At 48.7% G+C, this 22,630-nt stretch overlaps 1 protein-coding gene across 2 annotated transcripts in view; it reads right to left on the bottom strand.

Annotated features, from left to right (window-relative positions):
* GFRA4 (GDNF family receptor alpha 4) overlaps window positions 1-21,554 on the bottom strand; it is an 87,663-nt gene extending 66,109 nt beyond the window's left edge. The window contains exon 1 of one of the 2 annotated variants that reach the window (XM_054065981.1): window positions 21,119-21,554. In XM_054065981.1, coding sequence (XP_053921956.1) covers window positions 21,119-21,158 — 40 coding nt within the window. In that variant the 5' untranslated portion in view covers window positions 21,159-21,554. The remainder of the gene's footprint in view (window positions 1-21,118) is intronic. The other variant, XM_054065980.1, reaches the window with a different exon arrangement.
* Between the last annotated feature and the right edge of the window lie 1,076 nt (window positions 21,555-22,630).

The following is a 22,630-nucleotide window of genomic DNA, read 5'->3' as shown; positions in this document are numbered from 1 at the left end:
GAACAATTGCCATTATCTTCTGGACATTTTGTTTTAGTCCTACCTTGAATCTTTTTTTCCATCATGAGATGTAGTTAGAGGCATTCAGACTCTGCAATGAACATGGGACAGGCATGCCGGTACTTGACAAGAATTGTGAGGTGCTGAGTGATGTGCTGGGTAGTTAATGCAACCACCTAGAAAGGCTGACATATTTGCATTCATGTTAAAAGAAAATAATAATAATAATTTGAGGCTGTTGAAAAGCGCTGTTCTGACAGCCCCGGAGAATGCCTCTCATTTACCCGCAGACACAAAGCAGCCCCAGCTCCTGCTGTGCCAACGGTGTTTTGAGAGGGGTCAGCCTGGTTTTGGAAACAGATGCTCCCTGCTGAGGACAAATCCGAGACCACACTCCAGACTATGTCTCTGCCACCTGCAGCCTCATTTCCCAGGCTCAGGGGCAGCCAGGGCTCTTGCGAGCTGCATGCCCAGACACTGCTACATCACCAACTCATGGCCATGGGGCAGCTGTAGGGTGGGAGATGAGGTAGGGGGACCCTCCTTGCCTTGGGGTATCCCAAGCTCTTCCTGTTAAGCTGGAAAGCAAACCCCATCCCCAGCACATGAACTCAATTAAGCAGCATCTCACAACGGGCAGGGCAGGCAGGGGATCTTGCTGCCTCCAAGTTCATGGCATTGCCCCAGCCCTTCCTCTCTCTGTCGCTGGGGACTACACCCTGTCCAGCCTGCACTCCACTATTTTCCAGTGTCAAAAAAAATCAGGTGAGGAATTCTGCAGTAGCTATGATACAAAGCCAAACACCGTTTCTATTCTCCAATGTGTGCTTTGGAGTGTGCTGGGTTTGTCCCTTCCTTCCTTCCTTCCTTCCTTCCTTCCTTCCTTCCTTCCTTCCTTCCTTCCTTCCTTCCTTCCTCCCTTCCTTCCTTCCTCCCTCCCTTCCTTCCTCCCTTCCTTCCTTCCTCCCTTCCTTCCTTCCTCCCTTCCTTCCTCCCTTCCTTCCTTCCTTCCTTCCTTCCTTCCTTCCTTCCTTCCTTCCTTCCTTCCTCCCTCCCTCCCTTCCTTCCTCCCTTCCTTCCTTCCTCCCTTCCTTCCTTCCTCCCTTCCTTCCTTCCTCCCTTCCTTCCTCCCTCCCTTCCTTCCTCCCTCCCTTCCTTCCTTCCTCCCTTCCTTCCTCCCTCCCTTCCTTCCTTCCTCCCTTCCTTCCTTCCTTCCTTCCTTCCTTCCTTCCTTCCTTCCTTCCTTCCTCCCTCCCTTCCTTCCTTCCTTCCTCCCTTCCTCCCTCCCTCCCTCCCTTCCTTCCTTCCTTCCTTCCTTCCTTCCTTCCTTCCTTCCTTCCTTCCTTCCTCCCTTCCTTCCTTCCTCCCTTCCTTCCTCCCTCCCTTCCTTCCTCCCTCCCTTCCTTCCTTCCTCCCTTCCTTCCTCCCTCCCTTCCTTCCTTCCTCCCTTCCTTCCTCCCTCCCTTCCTTCCTTCCTCCCTTCCTTCCTTCCTTCCTTCCTTCCTTCCTTCCTTCCTTCCTTCCTTCCTTCCTCCCTCCCTTCCTTCCTTCCTTCCTCCCTTCCTCCCTCCCTCCCTCCCTTCCTTCCTTCCTTCCTTCCTTCCTTCCTTCCTTCCTTCCTTCCTTCCTTCCTTCCTCCCTTCCTTCCTTCCTCCCTTCCTTCCTCCCTCCCTTCCTTCCTCCCTCCCTTCCTTCCTTCCTTCCTCCCTTCCTTCCTCCCTCCCTTCCTTCCTTCCTCCCTTCCTTCCTTCCTTCCTTCCTTCCTTCCTTCCTTCCTTCCTCCCTCCCTTCCTTCCTTCCTTCCTCCCTTCCTCCCTTCCTTCCTTCCTTCCTCCCTTCCTCCCTCCCTCCCTCCCTTCCTTCCTTCCTTCCTTCCTTCCTTCCTTCCTTCCTTCCTTCCTTCCTTCCTTCCTTCCTTCCTTCCTTCCTTCCTTCCTTCCTTCCCCTGTCTAGGAGCCTCAGAGACTCCCAAATCAAACCTGAATCTGCCTGGACGACTTCCAGCCCTTCCAGGCTGCAGTGGTCCCCAGCACAGAGGTTTTCTGGGTCACTTTCTCGCTCTTCTCACAGATACAGCTCACTGCTATGCCACAAACATCAAGTTTGAGGTGACAGAAGAGCCCCTGGGACCCCGACATTGTAACCTGCTGCTGCCAAGTCTCAGCTGGCTGCACAGTTTCTGGCCAAGCTGTGCTGAGATCAACTCAGGAACCTTGACAGCAGCAGGGCTTTGGGCTAGGAGAAAGGTTGAACTTCCACTGCTCACTAAAGAAGGTCCCACTCTACATCAGGCTTTGCCAGGACACGAGAAAGGCAGTGGGGAGGAAAGTAACAGTGAGAAACAACAAGGAGAAAAGCAGAGAGAACTCAGGACTCGGTAATTCCTGGCCAACAATTGCCTCTAATAAGGTTTGACTGTATTAATTAATTGAGATGTGCCTTGGAGAGCTGGAGCTGCTGCTGAGGGAAGTCAGCCAGGAAGGAAAAAAAAAAAATCTCATTTTTCCTTGCAAACCTGCTGATTCCATCAGATCTCTGAGGTTCACTGGAGCGGCTTTGGGGAGATAGGCAACATTTCAGGGCCTGTGACACAGCCACAGGTAGAAACTGGTTCTCTTGAACTGCTAAAGGAGGTGGCCAGGGACAGAAGAGGACAAAACTTTGCAGTGGGAATGAACTGGGTCGTTCCTTCTCATAAGCTTTTGATTCATTTCCTACATGGAGCCAAAATGCCTTTATTTTCCCTATCTGTGTAGGAAGAAAAACATAAATAAGGACATAAGTTACTGAGCAGAGGTTAAGGTCCTTGGTGGGACTAAGACTACTCTTGAGTCCTTACATACCCATTATCCATGCTGCCAGTCCCAAAACCAACTACCACGTGGACCTCTTTGGGAGCCAGAAACATGGATGGACCATATGGATCAGGACCCCAAAAGGTGACCTCCTGGTCTCAAGTACTGCGGAGCTGTGCTTCAGCTGACTGCTGGGCAGTAAGTTGGGAAACAAGGGTGCAAGATAAAGCTTCAGTCTATTCTTGAGCCCATCCTGCACTTTGCACTGCGGTTGTGTCCTTGAAGGACGCAGGGCACTGGTGTGCAGGGATGGGTGTGTGTGCCTGAGCTTGCGCTCCAGACAACATGGAGCATGGAAAGGAACAGTCACCATGTGTCACAGGGTGCAGGAAGCATGTGTTTCCACCACAGAGTTTTCCTATGTCTTGGGAAATGTACTGGAAAAGATGGTCTGACCATCTTTCTGTCTTTCCATCCTTCCAATCTAAATATCAGTTATGAACTGGAAGGGAGAGGATCTTTCCAGCTTTGGTTGGAAACCGTCCTCTCCAACCTTGCTTTTCTGCAGTGCAAAGAAACTTCATTCCTTGCTCTGAACACTATGGAGAAAGCAGGAGGTAGTCTGTGCCATCAATCCCTCTAAATCTGGACTCCCGCAGGTCACCAAGAACAAACCTCCCACCACCACCACGAGAGTGATAGAGGTTGAGAAATATCCTGCAGCCTTGTTGACCTGACAGCAGCAGCACGATCAAAGGTTTAAACAAAACAATATTGACTCAACTGAAAAAAAATTCCTAAAGCAGAGACCTGAACTGCATTCAGTACCAGAGTTCTCAGCTGAGGAAGGACATGGAGCTGTTGGAGTGAGTCCAAAGGAGGCCACGCAGATGATCTGAGGGCTGGAGCACCTCCCATCTAAGGACAGGCTGAGAGAGTTGAGTTTGATCAGCCTGGAGAAGAGAAGACTCCAGCAAGAACTTAGACCAGCTTCCAGTACTGAAAAGGGCTACAGGAAAGCTGAGGAGGGGCTCTTGATCAGGTAGGATGAGGGGGAATGGTTTTAAGCTGAAAGAGGGGAGATTTAGATGAGATGCTAGGAAGAAATGTTTTCCTGTGAAGGTGGTGAGGCCCTGGCCCAGGTTGCCCAGAGAAGTTGTAGCTGCCCCATCTCTGGAGGTGTTCAAGGCCAGGTTGGATGAGCCTTGGGCAGCCTGATCCAGTGGGAGGTGTTCCTACCCATGGCAGGGGGTGGGACTGGATGAGCTTTAAGGTCCCTTCCAACCCAAACCATTCTATGATTCTAAGGTTCTATGATTCTATGATTCTGTTTTAGACAAAGTGACTCTCGGTAGCTTTTTCATCTAATACTTTCTTTCAGGAAATTTTACTTGGGAGGAGAAGCAATTCCTGTTTGGTTTTTTTTCTATTTTTTTTTCTAAAAAAAATTAACTCCTATGGCTTGTATATTATGGGCTGGGTTTAGACCAGACAGAATAAAAATGCTATCAAACAACCCTTTTAACTCCTACTATAGTTTCTGTAGCCAGGAGTTGAGAAGATGCTGGACAGAGTTGGGTGCTGGGTAACATAGGGTTCAGATAAGCAGGAATAAGGGATGTTAGGCCAATGTTGGGATAATCTCCCTTTGGATATGATTTCCACACACTCGGAATGAATGAAACTATCCCTGTTTTCCACAGATTCTTTTTCTGCCGTAAGAGGGAAATAATCGAGACTGAAACTACATCCACTAATTGTCTCACTATTTTAAATCTGAAATGCTGCCAAGTTGCTGCTTGGGAGTTGTTCAAACAGCTTTAGTTTCCGTTCTCTCTTGAAGGCCGGGCTCCCCAAGTAGGACTTCTGCACACCAGGTGGTCATTGTACATCTTAGGAGATATAGGCTGGTCACACAGCCCAGCCCAGCTACAGTCTCCAGACAATAGAACTGATGTTCCCAAGTGCTGCTGTGCTATCTGTTTATAATATGATGTGATATCAAAGTGACCAATTTACTTCTGAAAACTTTGCCATTAGAAATAGAGTACTTTCAGTGAGTCACCCAGAATGGAATCTTCATTGTCCCTCCTGGCCCCCAAGTTTCATTCTTGGGCATCAGTGTTCTCCCTATGCTTTGATCTGTCGATCACTTGCTTCCCAAGAAATCCCTTTCACAAGCGTTGAGTTTATTGGATACTTGGCTGCATGGGGGTGTGTACAAGTGAAACCCATATAAGTTCAGCCAGAAGAAATAAAGAGAGTTCCTGTGCTCACCAATATTTGTGAAGAAGCGGGAGGTCAACGTGGACTTACTCAAGCAAAGCTCCATGCCCCATAGATCTCCTATTCTCATTTGTTGACTGCTGACTCAGTTGTCACTTGGCCTCAGAGCATCCACATTATGCCGAGGAATACTTGGGAAATGGCAAACTTCTCATGGGAAGAGTTTCCTTGAAAACTGAAGTCAGCCCATTCATTGCTTTTGGTAGCATCTTGGCATTCATCTGTTCTACCGCATAAACCAATCCTGGACAAAATCTGTGGCACAGGGGTCAAAAGGTGTGTTCTGGCTTGCCTGTGTCCACATGTTCAAACCTTTCTGTACCAGCACAGACATCTTTACCCATACACCCTGGCTCTACGAAACCTCCTGTGTCGTAGTGCCAAGGCACTCTTTGGCCTGGAGGAGTCAAAACTACGTCGGTGACCCAATAGACAACGAGAGGACAGAACTTAAGAGTGCTTAGCATCATAGAACCATAGAACAGTTTAGGTTGGAAAGGACCTTTAAAGGTCATCCAGTCCATTCCCCTGCAGAGAGCATGGACATCTTCAATTCAACCGAGTTGCTCAGAGCCTTGTCCAACCTGACTTTGAATGTTTCCAAGGATGGGGCATCAACCACCTCTCCGGCCAAGCTATTCTAACCTGTTCCTGGCTCTGTCAACTATTTCACATCGACAGACGTGGCTTTTGCCTCATTTCATGTGTACGTGTGCTTAACTTCATATACGTGAGCCATGGTAGGGGTGTGGGAACGTGCTTGAATGGCCATGCCTTCATGCCTCTGCCTTCACCGCGAGCCTGCCGGCCCCATGGGGAACCTGTTTTATACTAAAAGTGGTTTTGCATTAACTCGTAAATTAAAGTATGACTGCAATAATAGTCAAAAGGGAACCCGAAAGAGAACAGACAAGATTGATTATGTGCATATTTTAAGTGCTTTGTGTCTGCGAATGTTTATTTGGAAAATAAGAGTGAAAGAGAATCACTGACACTACAAATAAAAATAATATAGGGAAATACATCTCTTTTATTATTAAATTATAGATTAAAATAGGAAACGTGGGGGAATACAGAAACATATATCTCTTTCTGGAGGCTTTCTATAACAATCAGCATAAAATAACGTAGTGGTACCTGACAGCTTAAATAAAGATAGGGGCCTCAGCTCCTATCTACCCATTTATCTCCTCTGATCCAGACAGGGTAAAGAGGCATAAAAGACTCAGATAATAGCATATTTTCTGCACACCAGCTCCCGAACAGTAGGCAGATTTTATACTTGGTTACTCCACATAATGTCAACATTGTCGGAAAACAAAAGCACCACAACGGAACATTTTTCCCCCTCCCTCTCTTTCACTTTTTTTCCCCCTTCTGTTTCACCTTGCGATTTCTGTACAAAAGAATGCCATGGGGCAGCCCCAAAGCTCTGTGCCTCTGGACCAGCTCCTGAATTTGTGAGGCAGCAGGACACGGGATGATGGGAACTAGCAGTGAGGTTCAGATGGGTGCACACATATCATACGCACTGAAGCAGAGAAAGCACCAGCCAATTCACTTAATACCTGTCCCTTCCTCGCTGCAAGCTGTCACAACATCTATTGTAGCTGACAGCTATCGACCATTGCGTGCCATGCCATTAACCTTTGACACCCAATACGTCAGATGGTGGAGATGGAGAGAGCTGTGTGTCACATCTGAGCCACACAGCGTTTGGGAGATACAAGCAGAGCTGCAGCACATGCTCAACTGGGTGGTGAAGCCAATGAAAAGTCTTACTACAACCAAGCATTCCCTGTTGATCATGCTTTGTCCAATGAGGTGGACTTGATCTTGGGAGGCTCTACACCATGGACCCTTTGAAGATCAGCCTATGCTTTCCCCAATTCCCTTCATCACCGACCATTACCTGTTGCCACCTGAGCAGTTCTCCTGCATCCTTGGCACGTTCAAGGTGACACCACAGCAAGCAAACCCAACCTGGGGGAGTTTCTGCAAATTTCCGTGATAATATCTATTTCTCTGGAAAACGTAGCCCTCCCCAGAAGGTATAGATGGCACAGGACCAAGGGTACCTCACATTAGAGTCAACAGCTATGCTACTTTGCAATGGTTAACACCCACAAGACAATACTTGTCCTTTGGTGTTGCTAAGCTGCTGTAACCAACAAAAAGTCCTGAACCAGCATCAAGTACTCACTTCACTTCTTCTCCTTGAACTTGCTGCGGGAGCTGCCTTTACAGTCCCAGGAAGCAATTCCTTTGGCTCCACCCAGAACTGCATCAGACGCTTTACTGCTTAGCTGGGAAAAAATAAGTAGCACTATGGAAGGAGCTTGGATTTCTACACCTCCTTTCACGTGAACCTTTTCTTTTCACTACCTTTTCCCCCAGTGGGCAACACTAGGAGGTCATTCCCTTTCCCACATCCATTTTCACATCAGTCTGTGGGATCTGAGCATCTTCTGAGACTTTTATCAAACTTATCTAACCTACAATTATTTGGGGTGGACAGACTGACTGACACACAGACACAAGATTCATTTTCTCAGGGAACCATAGGCTGAAGAATGGCATAATTAGCTTGTTTACCTTTAGTTGAATCAACTTGTTAATTCTTATTAGCCTGAAGGGCTTTCTCCAGGGATACCTATATTTGGCTAGCTGATTTGTTATGAGAAGAAAGAGTTCTTGGCAGTTGCTTGAGGAGACAGGGAAAAATCTTGGCAGCAGCTATCCACATTTTTTTTTGAAAACGTTTACTTCTGAGTCCCAGCATAATGGAAGATGACAATAAGAATGATTGGCCAAGTCTGACTTGGAGCCAGTCCTTCAGGGAGGTTGCACTAAAGCTCCTGCCTTCCTCACCTCCATTTCCAGATACGATAGGGTCAGGAGGCCCCGTGTCCTAGGAACAGGAAGGGTCTGGGTGGTGGAAGGGTGAGGCCAGGTCTAAGGCATCAAGAGCAAGGTTGTTTTAATGGTGAGGAGGAGAAGCCACCTCCTCACCTATTAACAACAGGCAGAGCCAAGAGCTAGTCAAGCCTCTTGACTGACCCAGACTCATCATCTGTCAACGAGTCACCTCCCAGATCTACCATAAAATGACAATTAAGACCCATGTTTGAGCAACACCACCTTTCCATGATACCTTCAGCATGACTGGGGTGCAGGGAAAAGGGGGATGAAAGAACACTGTCATCCCCCTTTCAGCAAACCCTCAATTCCAAAGACGACCCTGCACCTGGTGACACTGTTTCGGTCTTGGAGGCTACGCTGGCCCCTTGTTTAGCTCACAGACATGCTTTCGACCTTTAGATCCTACACATCTATGCACCATTTTGTCCTCATGCCCATGGCCTACAACTCTTCTGAAAAGCTGTTTCACCAAGCCTAGCCCAAAATGACGCCCTGCAATTTCTTTCTCTGCTAAAAATCAGAAAGAAAAATGACTTAAACATTTTGTTCCTAATACTCAAAACTTTTTCTTTCTCTGCTTCATGCTGTTGCTCTCTCTCATCCCCTCCCTTTCTTACAGAAGTGTGACTAATCCTCTTCCTTCCCTTGCACTGTTACCTTGAAGGTATTTATAGAGTGTGATCATGTTCTCTCCTGTGTCTTTCTTTCCTTTTCAACTCTGGATAAATCAGGCTTCCTCAGACTTCTCTGGTGTCTTATCTTTCACGAGGTCATGCTAACTGCAATGGCAAGCCAAGAAAGGCTTTGCCTTGTTGGAGAGGACACTTCAGAGTTGATACAGAGGCTGCACAGGCTCTGCAAGAAACTTCTGGTGGACTCTCTTTGCACATGCGCGTCCCCAGCCCCCTGCCAGGTCTGCGAGCATGTGGGTTTGCACACAATGACGTGCACGAGAAACAAGGGGATTTGTCTGTTCCCGAACAAATTAGCCAGTGCTATCATTTATTTTATATTATCTCATGTCATTGTGAGTGTTCTGCCTCCTGAGCCAGAAGCCACAGAAAGGAAGGTAAGTGTTGGGGGTTGAAAGAGATTAAGCCGAAACATCCGCAGGCTGTCTGAGAAATGGACAGTGTCTGGGGGTGAAACGGTGGTATCTCATGTGATTCTGCCCATCTACTCTGCTCTCATGAGACCCCACTTGGACCCCCGTATCCGGTTCTGGAATCCCCAATGTAAGATGGATATGGAACTGTTGGAATGGGTCCAGAGGAGGTCACAAAGACGATGCAAGGTATGGAGCACCTCTGCTCTGAGGCCAGGCTGAGAGAGTTGGAGTTGTTCAGCCTGGAGAAGAGAAGGCTGCAGGGAGACCTTAGAGTGGCCTTCCAGTATCTGAAGGGGCTCCAGGAAACTGGGGAGGGACTTTTTACAAGGGCTCAGAGTGATAGGAAGAGAGTGAATGGCTTTAAATTGCAAGAGAGAAGATTTAGATTAGAAATTAGGAAAAAAATCTTCACGATGAGGGTGGTGAGGCACTGGCCCAGGTTGCCCAGGGAAGTTGTGGGTGCCCCATCCCTGGAGGTGTTCAAGGCCAGGTTGTATAGGGCTTTGAGCAGCCTGATCCAGTGGGAGGTGTCCCTGCCATGTGGGGGCGGGTTGGAACTGGATGGGCTTTAAGGCCCCTTCCACCCCAAACCATTCTGTGATTCTATTACTCTATGCCTAGGTTAGATAATTATGCAAACTCAAGGTGCTGGTCCAAGTGACCTCCATCTGCCTCATTCATATGAACAAACTCCCTTCCCCTTCAGAACAAAGCAACCACTTGCCAACTGTCTGGGAATGGTCGTTGGCTTTTGCTAGCTTATGAAAAAAGCCCAGGAGATGGCTTGTTGGCCATGACTGAAACCATTTCAGGGATTTTAATAGGTGGGTCAATCAAATTTCCATGGCTCTGAAGGCTCCCGAGCACCATATGATCTATGTGGCATCCATGACCCCCAGCAGAGCCACCAACACCAGCTACTTCCAGTCTTCGTTGTGACCAGAGCCGTCATGGCCATGAAACCTGATGGTTTTTAGGGGCATTGTTTAGTGGTGGCCTCGGCAGTGTTAGGTTTACAGTTGGACTCAGTGATTTTAGAAGTCTTTTCCAAGCTAATGGCTCTATGATTCTACGAAACAGTTGGACATTTCCTATTAGATTTCTTTCTTTCTCCTTTAACCACGGAAAAATGTATTCCCTGAGAAAATTTGCGGTTTGCAAGTAGAAAAACAAAGTGCTAAATAATGTTTTAATATGATTTTCTTCGTCTTTCTTATCTTTTTTCATTCTGATGCATTGAAACAAGAGCTCCTTGACTGATCCCTTCTTCACCAGTTGCTCTCTTGGAGGACAAGAAACCTTGGTGGCTTAGATGGGATTCATCTCATTGAACTTAAAGCACCTAAAAATCAGGGGAAGGTCTAAAACTGTTAAATTGATTCGCTTCACAGCCCTTGGAGATACCAGGGATCTATAAAGAGGCTGAGGGTCCTTCTGGACCTCTCACCCTCTCTCCACTGATTTTAAAAGGAAAAGTTCAGAAGACCAGGTGAAAACTAGGTGGGGTGAAACCCATCTCCTGCAGACACCATCCCTGTCTGATGCTCAGACAAGTGAGAAACAAGGTCCATTTCTCTTCCTATCCAGTGTCCCTCCAGGAAGACCAATTTCTGTTTTCTGAATAAAAGCAAGTGAAACAGAACAGAAACACGTGGGGCTTTATTTTAGTCCTCATTTTTCTTGCCCCAGAATTATCCTTAATAAGCATTTTATTTTCCACTTTCCTTCATTGCAATTTTTATTATTCCTGATTTGTCACTGTTGTTTGGAAGACAAATTGTGCCGAAAGCCCAATGTGTTTCAGGGGGAATGAGTTTCCGTTTTCCAGCCTGCTCTTCGATCAGAGGCTTTTATTTCTTTACACCCCACGGCTGCTCCAGCCCCTGTGGCACATCACTGAATTCGGCCCTTTCTCTTTAGCAGCCCCCATCTCTAATCCTGGCGCGAAGCAGGATCACGGATTCCCATGTAGGGAATACGGGAAGATTTTCAAAGCAGATTAGTCAGCTACTGCACTTGAATTCAGTTCCTGCCTGAGTAGCAAAAAAAACAGAGCTCGGGAGATTGTATGCACAGCAGGTGATGCTAAAAGTCACATCGTTCCCCATACACTGACGAGAAATTTTGATCCCAGCTCGTAGTTGGCTGCTTCACGCGAGCACAAACATATCAGGTCAAATGCTGCACCGTCACCTGGTTCTGCCTCACAACAATTTTGCTACTGTGAAAATATCCTTGTTTTACACAGCAATTCAATGAGTTTGTACCGTTTTCTACACCTGAGAATCACCCACAAACAAAGACCATAATTCCTTATCCCATGGGAAAGCATTCATCTTGCGGATTAGGCACTTCTGGGGCAAGCATTATGTCCGGTTCCAGAATCCCCAACATAAGAAGGAGATGGAACTGATGGAATGGGTCCAGAGAAGGCCACAAAGATGATGCAAAGGCTGGAATATCTCTGCTCTGAGGACAGGCTGAGAGAGTTGGGGTTGTTCAGCCTGGAGAAGACAAGGCTGCAGGGAGATCTTAGAGCAGCTTCCAGTACTGAAAGGGGCTCCCGGAAAGCTGGAGAAGGAATTTTTCCAAGGGCCTGGAGTGATAGCACAAGTAGGAATGGTTTTAAATTGGGAGGGGGAAGATTTAGATTAGACATCAGGAAGAAATTCTTCGCTCTGAGGGTGGAGAGGCCCTGGCCCAGGTTGCCCAGAGAAGCTGTGGCTGCCCTATCCCTGGAGGTGTTCAAGGCCAGGTTGGATGGGGCTTTGAAGTCACCTGATCCAGTGGGATGTGTCCCTGCTGTGGGGTGGGGGGCGTTGGAACTGTATGGGCTTTAAGATCTGTTCCAACCCAAACCATTCTATGATTCCAGGATTCTATGAATTCACTGGATTTCTTTTCTCCATTTGTTTTGTTGTTGTTGTTGTTCATTTGTGTGTTTGCTTTTTTAGCTCCAGCTCTTCGGAATGTTATTAATAGTTATTGGTAATGAGATAGCATATAACAAACCCAGCTAGAGATCTGGACCCCCTTAAGTCAGGTATTTAATTACTAACAGCCTTTCCAGCACATATTAAGGACTGGCTTGGCTGGATCTGTAGGGAAGAAGAATGAACCTATATCAGGAGAGGGAGATAAATTTCCTTGCATTAGTCCCAGGGGGGTGGTAACTCTGAAGCTGCTTTACCTAGTGCGTATGCCTCCACACTCCACGCTGATGGATGAGTCCCTGAGCTGTCACTTCACATCTACTCCCCCTGCAGGGACTCATGTCACTTTTTGCAGAAGGGGGAATTCAATATTTAGGGCTTCCCCAGCTCCGGAATTGCACTCAGACCCTTAGGGTTCTACACTTTCCTCCTCCCTGTTCCTGCATTCCCTACTAAGGTTCATCCACATCTTCTGTCCAACCTTTCTCCTCCACTTCCCACCTCTAGACCAGAGTCAGCTCAGGACCTTCTTCACTGTTCCCTTCCCTCTGACCCTGATGGAGAAGTCTTGCGTTGCAAGTTTAATGTAATTCCTGATCTTTTTCCCAAACCAGCAGGAGAGGCCCCTAAGGCTGCCTTTCGGAGAAGGTTCCTCCTTTCAGGAGTTCTTTGGGGCAGCAAAGCTTATGGCTTTAAGGTTTGTTAATGCCTGCAAAGCCTAACAAACCCTCAGCAGCTCCCTAAAGGGAAACCAGCTCTACTCCCTTCCTTTAACTAATCAGATGTTGTCCTGATCGAAAGTAAAGCTTTTATCATAGAATCATAGTATTATCAAATCATAGAATGTGTTGGGTTGGAAGGGAACTTGAAGCCCACCCAGTTCCAACCGCTCTGCCATGGGCAGGGACACCTCCCACTGGATCAGGCTGCTCCAAGCCCCATCCAACCTGGCCTTGAACACCTCCAGGGATGGGGCAGCCACAACGTCTCTGGGCAACCTGGGCCAGTGTGTCACTATCCTCACAGGAAAATATTTCCTACTAATATCTAAACTAAATCTTCCCTCTTTCAGCTTAAAATCATGCCCCCTCATCCTATCCTTGCACTCCCTGATAAAGAGCCCCTCCCCAGCTTTTCTGGAGCCCCTTCAGGTACAGGAAGGTCACTATAAGGTCTCCCCACAGTCTTCTCTTCTCCAGGCTGAACAACCCTAACTCTCTCAGCCTGTTTATTCCTAACAGGCAGCTCAAGTTTCTCCTCTCTGTACCTCATTCCAGCTCCTTGTGAGGCAGAGAAAAACTCCTTCACATTACCTTGAAGGTAATGATAGGCTGTGAGCGCCATGACCCCATGAGCACTTTTTCCCACACTGGAAGAAAAGCTCAGCTAAGATGACTGCATCCGTGCCCTCTCGGAAAGATGATGTGGGTGTGACAGATACCCCAGGGTGTGCAGTTTGTCCCTCAAGCAGCATCGCTGGTTTATGCTCTCTCAGCAAGAAGAAGAAACAAAACAAACACGTTGGAAGAGAGGGGGAAAAAAAAAGACCTACCGTAAAATTGTTATAACTCATGTGTCGAACCCCCCAGCATAAATCAACTAACCCTTGCAAGGAGAGTGTAATCCCTCACTGTGCAGAGGAAATACTTAGGAAAACTCAGCCTTGTCTAAGGCTTTACACAAACAGGTCAAGTGGCTTTGATTCATTCCATACCCTGTCTAATAATTCAGCGTGTTGGTTTGCTCTCCTCTCCATTAGTAGATGGCAAACAGCATCCTAAACCTACAGCCTTTACTACAGAAGATTCAGTGTGTGTAGATTTATGTCACCTCCCGCCTTGTGACATCTTTTTAAGGTGCCTTCTGCTGTACATAGGGAACATCAAAGGAAAACACAGACAGCAAGAAAGGAAAAAAAATGTGTGGTGCTATAGGAGACATCCGCTCCCCATTTCCATATTGCAGGTAATCAAGTCAGCTGTATAAAATCCAAGAGGTATCACCACAAAGGCTGTCATGAGGAGATGCATTTTTCTTCGCATACATGGAAGTTAAAATCTCAGAAGAAATACCTAGTCTGTTATTAAGAGTTGTTTATCCAAAGTCGCAGAGACAGGTAGCTCCGAGAAGCAATGATTCCTCCCCATGGCAAAGCTGAAGAAGGGGCTGGGTTGGCTGAAAGACAAATGATAGCATCTACGGCCAACACCTGGGGAGCCGGTCTGCAGTCCTGGGCACCAGTTAGGAGTGATGCAGGTGAGCAATGGACAGAAAGAAAAGGCTGTTATAATCATGGTGATAGGAAGAAATCAGCTTAGTTATAATCAGCTCAGTTATAATCAGCTGATAGGAAGAAATTTTTCACGATAAAGGTGGTGAGGTCCTAGCCCAGGTTGCCCACGGAGGCTGTGGCTGTCCCATCCCTGGAGGTGTCCTAGGCCGGGTTGGATGAGGCTTTGAGCAACCTGATCCAATGGGAGGTGTCCCTGCCCATGGCAGGGGGTTGGAACTGGATGATCTTCAAGGTCCTTTCCAACCCAAATGATTCTATGATTGTATGGTACTTATGGAGAGCGCAGAATGGGCAGTAGGATGAGAAAAAGTAGAGCAAAGCATTCAGTACAGACTGCCACGTACAAGCAGATGAATCGAGAAAGTCAAAACCCTTTATGATTGATTTGAGTGGTCGTGTAAAACTCTCACAGACAGGACCACATGATCCCTGTACAAGCGGTGGCCCAGACACCAGCTTTGCTCCAAAAAATTCACAGTCATCATCCAAGTGAAGACTTCTTTCCCATGAGGCTGGAGCTGCCCTGTGTTTCCTTTGCTGTGATTAATCAGGGATGATGGGATTTCCCAGGTGGCTGCTCCAGAGGCATCAGCCAGGTTCGTTTGATGCAAAACTTGAAGCAAAGCCTGATTATTTTGCAGAGATTACGTTCAATTTGCCCTCTCTGAAAACACCCTGGAGCTCTCCCAAGACCTGTCCTGAGCATTTGCTGGGTCCAGATCAGCTCAGAGCCTCCAGAGACCTCGAATCATGCAGACAGGGACTCCCAAACACACTCCCCACTGCTGCCTGTCTGAAAAGCCAAGCTCTTTCCACAGACACCTCTGCTCCTGATGGGTTTTGTAGCCATTAATGGCTAAAACCCCTCAAGGCAGAAGAGATCTGAAACAGGTGTGTGCAATGCCTCTCGCAAGGCAGTCTGCAGCACGGACCACTTACTATTAAAGACCTGCAGCTCAGTAAGAAACATTAACGTTAAATCTTGACTCGAATTATGTGTACAAGTAACAGGAAGAGAGGAGGAAAGCAAAATCCACCAGTTTCTCAGGTCTTAACTTAGAGTCCTTTAGCATCTGGACCTGTTTAAAAACCCATCCCAAAGTGGACTGCCACCCCCGTGGGGCCAAAAAATAGATGGCTTAGCCCAGCCATGTGTGAAAGATGAGCAATTTGATCCTGCTTTTGGAAGAAGCACCAGAAAAACCTGTCCCATTCCTTTCTCATCAATAAACTGGACCCATGAATGTGAAAGCAGCTGCAGGTACTTTTGTGTCGAAACGACCCCCCAACTCCTATGTCAGCAGTAACTTCTGGAGTGCTGCTAATAACTCTGTCAAAGCACTCAGTGAGAGCAGGTACTGCAAACAGGATGTTCCAGTTGTATTAAATAAATCAAAACCATGGCACAACTGTTTTTACTGCATCTTTCATGTAAACTGCTTCCCAGATGGCTTTGGACAGAAAGAGGAACACGTGCACTGAGAAGTTGCTTGGGGAGGAAGAGGGATTCACATGAATGGGAGGAGGAAAGAGATGATAAGATGAGGGGAAATGGCTTTAAATTGGAGGGTGGAAGATTTAGATTAGACATTAGGAAGAGTTTCTTCACAATGAGGGTGGTGAGACACTGGCCCAGGTTGCCCAGGGAAGTTGTGGCTGCCCCATTCTTGGAGGTGTTCAAGGCCAGGTTGGATGGGGCTTGAAGCCAGGTCCAGTGGGAGGTGTCAGAGCTGGATAGGCTTTAAGGTCCTTTCCAATCCAAACCATTCCGTGATTGAGAATCAAGAGTGACAAGATGTGGCCAAGGCAGTTTTGGGCTGGGGAATAAACCTCTAGTCCAATGGGATACAGGGAAACACTTTTTCCCCATGAGGACAGTCAAGCAGTGGACCAGGGGCCCAGAGAGGTTTACTCAGCCTCCATCCCTGGGGTCACTCATTCCTTCAAGTCACCTGCTACAGGCAGATAAATCCCAGTCTCCCCATCAGCTCCAGTCAGATGGACCAGAAGGTACTGGAGATGACCAAGCTCTGAGGACACATAAGAGGTCTGGCCACCCCCTGTACCCTGCATGGCTGCCATGCCCGGCATCAGGGAAAGATGTGTCACTGCTGGGTGACCAAAGGACCTCCAAGGCAGATCAGCAGCTGGAGTAGGTCTTCTTATGAGCTCAGCTCCTGAAATATGCAGGGACATGCTTGGAAAGAGTCATGAAGATAACAACCTATCTTAACATCTATCAAGCTCACTACAGCCTAGCAGCAGCCAGCTGTGGCATCACTCGTTATTAGACCAAAATCTTGGAGGAGTCACAGGTGATCAAATCATAGAATCACAGAATCACAGAATCATAGAATCATAGAATCATAGAATAGTTTGGGTTGGAAGGAACCTTAAAGATCATCCAGTTCCAACCCCCTGCCATGGGCAGGGCCGTCCCACTGGATCAGGCTGCCCAAGGCTCGTCCAACCTGGCCTTGAATACCTCCAGGGATGGGGCATCCAAAATGAGATGCGACCTTCAAAGGCACCTATCCTTCCTGCACACTCATTTTTATTCCCTACAGCAGTTCCAAGATCTCCTTATCCAAGAAAAAAAAATGGTGGCTTCTGCTTCTGGAAATCCTTTCTGCTCTCCATATGAAAGTCCAGAGTTATTGTCCTCCATTAGCTTGATCACCACAACCCTATCCCACACACGCCTGCATACACCTTCCCCTGGGTCACACCAGACTTGATTTGACTTCTTGACACCAGACTTCTTCCTTGTCCATCTCCAAGAGCTAAAGTTCATCCATGGTTCTTCTTCCTATCCATCTCTTCAAACTCATCCTTTCAGCCCTGATTTCTGATTCTGATTTCACCCACCTCAATACACCCATATTTGACTCTTTTAAGGCTGTGATAGCCAAAAGAGATGCACACAGTCCGCCTGGGGTGGTGGCGATATCTTCTCAGCCCTTCTCCCCCACCTGCTATCACACAGCTGCCACCATCAGTCCATTCAGGCTTGAAGTCCTCTGCCAGGAGGTGTTACCAGAGGAAATTTTGACAGATAGATTTGAAACAAGGGAACTGCACTGAACTGAAGATTGACAGGAACAAGCTTTTCATAGTTTTGTTCCTTTTTTTTTTCATTTCAGTGAAATGTGTCCTTCTAAAAAATTGTTTTAGAAGAACTTCCTTTGAATTTGTCCTCTTCCACCTTTAGGTTGAGAAGAAAGAGGTCATTTTTTTTTTCCTAGGGAAGCAAAACGAATATAAAGTCCACTGGAGGGAAAAAGAAATCACGGGTATCTCGGTAGCCGAGTATTTTTATTGAAAGGTAGCAAACTTTAGCGACATTAAAGTCATGTTTAAAAATGACCAAGTGGAAAGTTATAAAAATGAACAAGTCTTGTGTGAAAATGATGAAGGGAATTTTAGGCACAATAGGAATCAGTGAAAACAGCCAGGAGAGCAGAGGAGACATTTCTGTCTCCAAAAGCAAAATGAAAACTTGTCACAGTAATTAATAGCAATTATTAGATTTAACTAGTACTAATTTTTACCCAGCAGTAATTACTGTTTAAAGCTCCATAGCTCCGGGAAAAAAAAAAAAATCCTTTCTGGGTGCAGTGAGATCCTTGTGGAGGAATTTGCAGAGTGTTTGAAGACAGCCTGTTGAGGGAGAAGTTTTATTTCTCCTCTGCACCAATACGGAGAGACATAAATATCACATTCTTACTGATGCAAATAACGGATTGCTCCTGTCAGAACTGACAAAGGCCCTAATTTAAGGAGCATTTCCCTCTCTCACACACACAGACGCATTTTTCAAGAGATTTTTGCTCTCCCCTTGGGATCCGAGTTCCCAAACCAGGTGAAAAATCTGCCAGATGCTCTCTTGTGTTTGATTGCATCTATGAAGAGCCCGTGGGAAACATATGCTGGGAATTATGCTAATGACAAAGCGCAGTAAAACTTGCCAGGTAAAGGCAGCAGTTGTGGATAGAAGACAGCCCAGATGTCATTTTAGGATCGTGCCCTCCATCGCAATGGCCCAGAAATGACTCTTGGTCCCCTGAGGACTTGGCAGCAAACTGATGCTTTCAACTGTAGCCCAAATTTTCCTGCTCATTCTTTAGTTATTATTTCGTTAAGGCAAAGAGTAGAAGGTCCTCTGAAAGCTGCACAAGAGATGGATAATATTTTGGGGGCTGGTTACAGGTGTAACGCAGTGTCACTGTAAAAATAACTGTATTCTTTACATTTAATTACACCTTTCAAGAGCATTCATTTTCCACAAAGTCTCCCTGAATGCATCACCACTGGGACGGGATTTCCAGCCAACACCACAGGTGCAAGCAAACAAGGAGACATCGAGACAGCAATGAACATCCCCAAGCCATGTCTGGGTCACCAGCTGTGTGCTCCTATTCTGTCCTTGCCTCTGGCACTGGTATTTATGTGGCTACGGGTGATCAGGGAGATGATCTGGCTGAAAAGTGGTTGTGGGGAAAAAAAATGTGTTCAACTGTATTGGTTGCCAATTTTGGGTCACCCTGCGTGCCTCTGCCACCATGGACCTGGATATGGAGTGACAGCAATGGTCTCCCCATTCAGGCTGGACAATGGTGATGCTGCCTTGTTCTACCTCAGAGAGCTGTAATTTATCCAAGCCTTGCCTCCTCCACCCGGGATCATCCCAAAAAATGGCCTAGGGGATGCACATACAAAAAGCAAGGTGCTCACACTGCAGCACACATGGTTTGCAGACAGCATGGATGAAGATGGGAATTGCCATCCTGTCTCCAGCCTGGTATCTCCAGTCACAGAATCACAGAATTACTGGTTTAGAAAAGACCTTTGAGATCATCAAGCCAAACCGTACCTGTCCACTACTAAATCATATCCCTGAGCGCCTCATCTATCCATCTTTTAAACACCTCCAGGGATGGGAACTCAACCACCTTCCCTGACAGCCTGTTCCAATCCCTGCAAGGGGTCTCCTCTGAAGGAGAAGCTCTCATCCATCCATAACACAAACATCTAGAAGATATCCGGTGAGCAGGATTGGATGGCATCTGCTAGGATGGTGATGAGCATGCAGAGGTCAAATGGCAGCTCAGAGATGAAAAAATCCTTCTGGAGGTCCAAGATCAGAAGACCAAAAGGTGAATACTAGCTGATGGTTTTGCTCTGGCTCGGACCAGAGGCTATGAGTGTGCACTTTAAACCTGCCTGCTATTCCCAAGAGCGTTGCTGACAATGGAGAGCTGGCCATTTGCTCTTTTCTTTAAGGCGACTTTCTCCAGAGAAAATCAATCAGTCCACCAGTCAGTCAATCAGGCAGTCAATCAGTGAGGCAGTCAATCTGAGCCACTTGGAAAACAGATCCTGCAGAGACCTGGACTCCCACCCAGAGGCCTCGTGAGCCTTGTAGGAAAAATCTCCAGCTCTGAGAGAGGCTGAGACCTTTCCCAGCTCAGGGCACAGCTCCAGCCCCTGCGAGGTTGCAACCATTCCAGCCTGGGGCACGGCCAGGTCCTGGTGCTCCTCCAAATCCTTGGCTCTAAGCACTCCCTGGCTGGAGATGGCCCCTCTAGGAGGGTCTAAATTCCCCCCCTCCCAGCCTTTGGAACTTAAGAGTTGCTGCTGCTGACATCTAGTGACAAAGAGAGCCGGCAAGAGGAGTTACCTGGAGCTTTTACAAAGCCTTCCCCACCGAAGGAAAAACCTACTCGGGGTCTTCCCCAGGAGGTGGGCTCCCAGTTGGGATGCTCAGGGTGCGGAGGAGGCAACGCCGGGCCGGTGGAGATGTCCCAGGCACTTCCATACATCCCAAAACCTTTTTCTCCCCCACTGGGCACCCGAGGAGGACAGGTGCATCCTCACCCCCTGTCTCCTCAAAGCCTTTCCAGGTCTACTGAAGCATGGGCTCAGTCTTGGGTTTCCTATCTCAACGAAGCACTGGGAGGGGGGGGGAAATTACCCCGAGTGGAGCTGTCGGGGTTGCATCCAGGCAAAAGGATGCAGCTCCTTCACGTACTGCTTTTCCGAGGGACTTGGGAAGCCCTGGGAATTGCACCCAGCAGAACAGTTGGCTCCGAGATGGGGTGAAGCGGGATGCGAGCAAGATGCTCAAAGCAAGGGTGCTGCAGACCGAGTCCCCGCGGATACGGTGGCATCTCCTAACCGCGACTGTGGACAAGGGCTGCCTCGAGAGCTCACGGAGGGATGGAGGAGGCATCTGGGGGGGCTTCACCTCCCCGCTCCCGCTGCAAACAAAAAAGACCCGAAGACACTCCGATTTTTTGAGGGGGGTGCAAAGAACAGCAGCAAAGACCCCTGGACACCTGGAGACGCACACGCTCGGGCCAGATGGGTGCTGAGGACACGGTGCACGGAGATGGAGCTGCCAGTGCTCTCCCACCAGCCCCAAACCCCGACACTGTCCGGCTTCGCCACCCCTGTAGGGGCTGCCTGACAAAACCCGCCTTCCCTCTCCAAGATCTCCCTCCAAGCTCTTCTTCCCATCAAGAAGCGCTTTAATTCCTTCGGTAAATTCACCCCTTTTCACCGCAAACAGGACTATCCGGAGCGACGGTGGGGAAGGGTCCAGCCAGCAGAGAACTGGGTGATGCTCCCACGCTTCCCACGCTCCGGGGATGCTGAGGAAGGGGCAACCACCCATCCCCGTGGATGGCCGAAATAGGGGTGTCCCTCGGGGTCCCTGCAAGCGACCCTCCGGCACGAAGTTGTGCCTGCGTGTCCCTCGCGGTGCCGCCTCGCTACTCACCCAGGAGGACCAGAGTGCAGAAGCAGAGGATGCCCCTCATCCTACCGCTCTCCTCGGATGCCACGGACTGGCCCCGGCTCGGCTCGGCCAGCGCAGGCGGTGCCGGAGGATGCGCGCAGGCTGGGCAGGGCGAGAGGCGTCCCCGCCGCCCCAGCCCGGCCCTCCCGGGGCTCCCGTTCACACGGACACCGCTTTAGCCCCGCTCCGGAGCCGGGTCCTGCCCGCGAGCTGGCTGAGCATCGCGGGTTCCCTCTGCCCTCGCTCCACCTGCATCCCTCCGGGGCAGCTGCGGAGGGGAATGATCCTTAGGAGGTTTTTAGGATTCTAACCGGCTTATTTAATGATTTCCTTTTTTTTTGTTTGTTTGCTTGTTTTTAGCCCCTAGCAGCAAACTTCTGGCTGCGGGGCAGCTCCCGCTGCCTTCCCCGGCTGCCTCCGCCGCCCCCCCCCCCGCTTCTCCCCGGCCCCGCAGGGAGGAGCTTGCTGGCCCGGCCCCCTCCTCTCTCCTCCCCGGCCCCCGGTCCTTGTCCCCAAGGCGGGGGAATCTGCCCCAGCCCGGAGCAGCTCGTGGTACTGCGTCTCGGCTGAGCCCCAGGCACCCCCTCCCAGCTGCCCGGAGGATCCCTGCACCCCCCCATCCCCGGAGCATCTTAGGCAAGATCCAAGCATCCCGGGGCATGGCCCTTTTCACCTCTTCCAGCCTCAGGATTTTTTCTCCTCCTGGAGGATGCCAGCATCCCCCACATCCCCAGATCAGCTTGTGGTGCTGTGTCTCGTCTGAGCCTCAAGCATCCTCTCTCAGCCCCCTGGAGGATGCCGGCACGCCCCACATCCCTGGAGCATCTTGTGGTCCTGCATCTTGGGCAAGATCAAAGCATCCCAGGGCATAGAATCATAGAATCACCAGATTGGAAAAGACCTCTTGGATCATTGAGTCCAACCATTCCTATCTGCCACTAAACCATATCCCTGAACACCTTGTCTACCTGTCTAAATTTAAACACCTCCAGGGATGGGGACTTCACCACTTCCCTGGGCAGCCTCTGCCAGTGCCTGATGACCCTTTCTGTGTAAATTTTTTTCCTGATATCCAGCCTAAACCTCCCCTGGCAGAGCATGAGGCCATTACCCCTTGTCCTGTCCTCTGTCACTTGGGAGAAGAGGCCAGCTCCCTCCTCTCCACAACCTCCTTTCAGGTAGTTGTAGAGAGCAATAAGGTCTCCCCTCAGCCTCCTCTTCTCCAGGCCTAAACACCCCCAGCTCTCTCAGCCGCTCCTCATAAGACTTGTTCTCCAGCCCTTCACCAGCTTCGTTGCTCTTCTCTGGACACACTCCAGAGCCTCAACATCCTTCTTGTGGTGAGGAGCCCAGAACTGAACACAGTACTCAAGGTGTGGTCTCACCAGTGCCGAGTACAGAGGGAGAATCACCTCCCTGCACCTGCTGGCCATGCTGTTTCTGATCCAAACCAAGATGCCATTGGCCTTCTTGGCCACCTGGGCACACTGCTGG

This window comes from Cuculus canorus, chromosome 4 (assembly GCF_017976375.1).
Source record: "Cuculus canorus isolate bCucCan1 chromosome 4, bCucCan1.pri, whole genome shotgun sequence".
Taxonomy (NCBI): Eukaryota; Metazoa; Chordata; class Aves; order Cuculiformes; family Cuculidae; genus Cuculus; species Cuculus canorus.
The sequence above is the reverse complement of the archived record's forward strand: the minus strand, read 5'-3'. Positions and strand labels throughout refer to the sequence as shown.